General features: G+C 42.9%; 1 protein-coding gene across 1 annotated transcript; it reads right to left on the bottom strand.

Annotated features, from left to right (window-relative positions):
- Positions 1 to 395: 395 nt before the first annotated feature.
- Positions 396 to 1,037, bottom strand: CLDN34 (claudin 34). Its single transcript, XM_064278767.1, has one exon. It carries the CDS (start codon positions 1,035 to 1,037, stop codon positions 396 to 398), a length of 642 nt encoding a protein of 213 aa, XP_064134837.1.
- Between the last annotated feature and the right edge of the window lie 979 nt (positions 1,038 to 2,016).

The raw sequence follows: 2,016 nt of genomic DNA, 5'->3' as shown, positions 1-2,016 counted from the left end.
TATGTATATATATATATGCATATATGTGTGTCTGTATATGTGTATATATATATGTATATATATATATACATGCTTCACCAGTTTTGTTTCTCTAGACAGCCCAGCCTAAGACACATACAGTAGGTTTAGCATTGATTATTTTAGCCAACAGTAAATGAAGTCCAGATCCAGTAAGATACATTGCAGGTGGGCAAGATGTCTTTTTAATGAAAGTCCCTTAATTCAACCAACCTATCAATGAACCAAGTTCAGACACAGAATATAACAGGAGAGTTGGCCACTTTCTGCCAAAAGCTACCTTCGCCATGGTTTTGAGACCTTGGAAAGCATGGGTACTGCATCCTGGTCATACTGTCCATGAACCCCTTGTTGCAAAGCCAGTGCAAGTGGGAAGTTTATATCTCTGCAATCTCAGGATGCACCTGGCTGTCCAGGGGAACTCTATAAGAAAGGAAAATAAATCCACTTAACAACATCAGGAAGGCAGCAAGGGCGGCCACCAGAAAGGCACTCCCAATCTCCTGAGTGTCTGGCTTGAAGGGCACGTAGAAAGATGAAGGGAAGTGAATACCCTGTTCATTCCTTACAGAATGGTAATTCCAGATCACAGCGACTGAGATACAGACACTGGCAGACAAGTACAGAATTCCTGAAGCAATGAATGGATTGCAGGTGGCAGTCTTCCGAAGAATTCCCATGTACAGGTTCCTAATTGCAAAGATGATGCAGGCTTTCCCCAAGAGCCCTAGAATGGTGGCTACCAGCAGGAGGTTTTGTGAAACACAAATATCAAGAGGGAGAAAGGTGTCATGGTAGGTATAATGGTAACAAAATATGGCCTTGTTGCTGTCATGGTAGTGAATGCAGACTCTCCACATTCCCACGCAGACCAGGCTGGAGAGTAAGGGTGGGGCGTGGCTTATATGCCACAGTCGCCACTCCACGAGGCCCATGGAGGTGGTAGAAAGGAGCCATCCGATGGTGGCAGCAGCGAAGCCTGCTACTTGGCAGTTGGCGCTATTGACGAGCAAGATCATGGCAGCAGCGTACCCAGGGACACTGCAAACAAATACAGGGCATCATGAACATGGGGTCTTCAGTGTGGGACAGCCCTCCATGGGTGTGCAGTACCCAGAAGGGAAATGCTATGTTCAGGAGAGGAGAGGAGAAGAGACGTTTTGTCCTCACACTCTGCTGGTTTGACTGAGCAAATATTGTGAAGACCCATTGGGAGATATTTACTGAAGGCCTTAAAGTGCACCTTTGGAATAAGCAGCTCCACCTCTGGGCATTTGTTCAAAGAAATAATTAAAGTTGGCCACACATATTTAATCACAAAGATGTTCATTTCAGCACTGTTTATTGTAATGAAAAACAGGAAGCCACTTCAAGTTCCACAAAGGGGTCTTGGTTAAATAACGTATGTTATATCCATACAGGAGCCCTGGTGGCATAGTGGTTAAGAGCTCGGCTGCTAATCAAAAGATTAGCTTAAATCTACCAGCCAACTCTTGGAAACCCTGTGGGGCAGTTCCACTCTGTCCTATAGGGTCTCTGTGAGTTGGAATTGACTTGACGACAATGGATTTTGTTTATCCATGCAAGGGAGTTAATAGGCCAACATAGAAAACAAAATTGGACTCATACAATCTATAATATTTTGCTTGGCTCTTTCCACTTAATGTAATGGTTTTGAGGTTCAACCATGGTAACTCCTGTATCAGTAGTTTGTCCCTTTTTATTGCTGAATATTGTATAGACATACCACACTTCGTTCGTTCATCAGTTTTTAGACATTTGGATTGGTTCCTTGTTTTGGTTATTATGAACAGTGCTGCTATGAACTTTCGTGTACAAGTACTTGTTAGGTTACCAATTTTCAACTCTTTTGGGTGTATAACTATAAGGGAAATTGCTAAGTATATGTTAACTTTTTAAGAAATTGCTGTTTCCCAAAGGGCTTGCACCATTTTACATTCCAGTCAGCAATGTATGAAGGTTCCAGTTTGTCCATTC

Source organism: Loxodonta africana, chromosome Y (genome assembly GCF_030014295.1).
Source record: "Loxodonta africana isolate mLoxAfr1 chromosome Y, mLoxAfr1.hap2, whole genome shotgun sequence".
In the NCBI taxonomy this organism is placed as follows: Eukaryota; Metazoa; Chordata; class Mammalia; order Proboscidea; family Elephantidae; genus Loxodonta; species Loxodonta africana.
This window is presented reverse-complemented; position numbering and strand designations above follow the sequence as displayed.

What these genes read in the sequence shown, in the direction of transcription:
- CLDN34 (XM_064278767.1), bottom strand. Translation starts at nt 1,037, where the DNA reads ATGATCTTGCTCGTCAATAGCGCCAACTGCCAAGTAGCAGGCTTCGCT.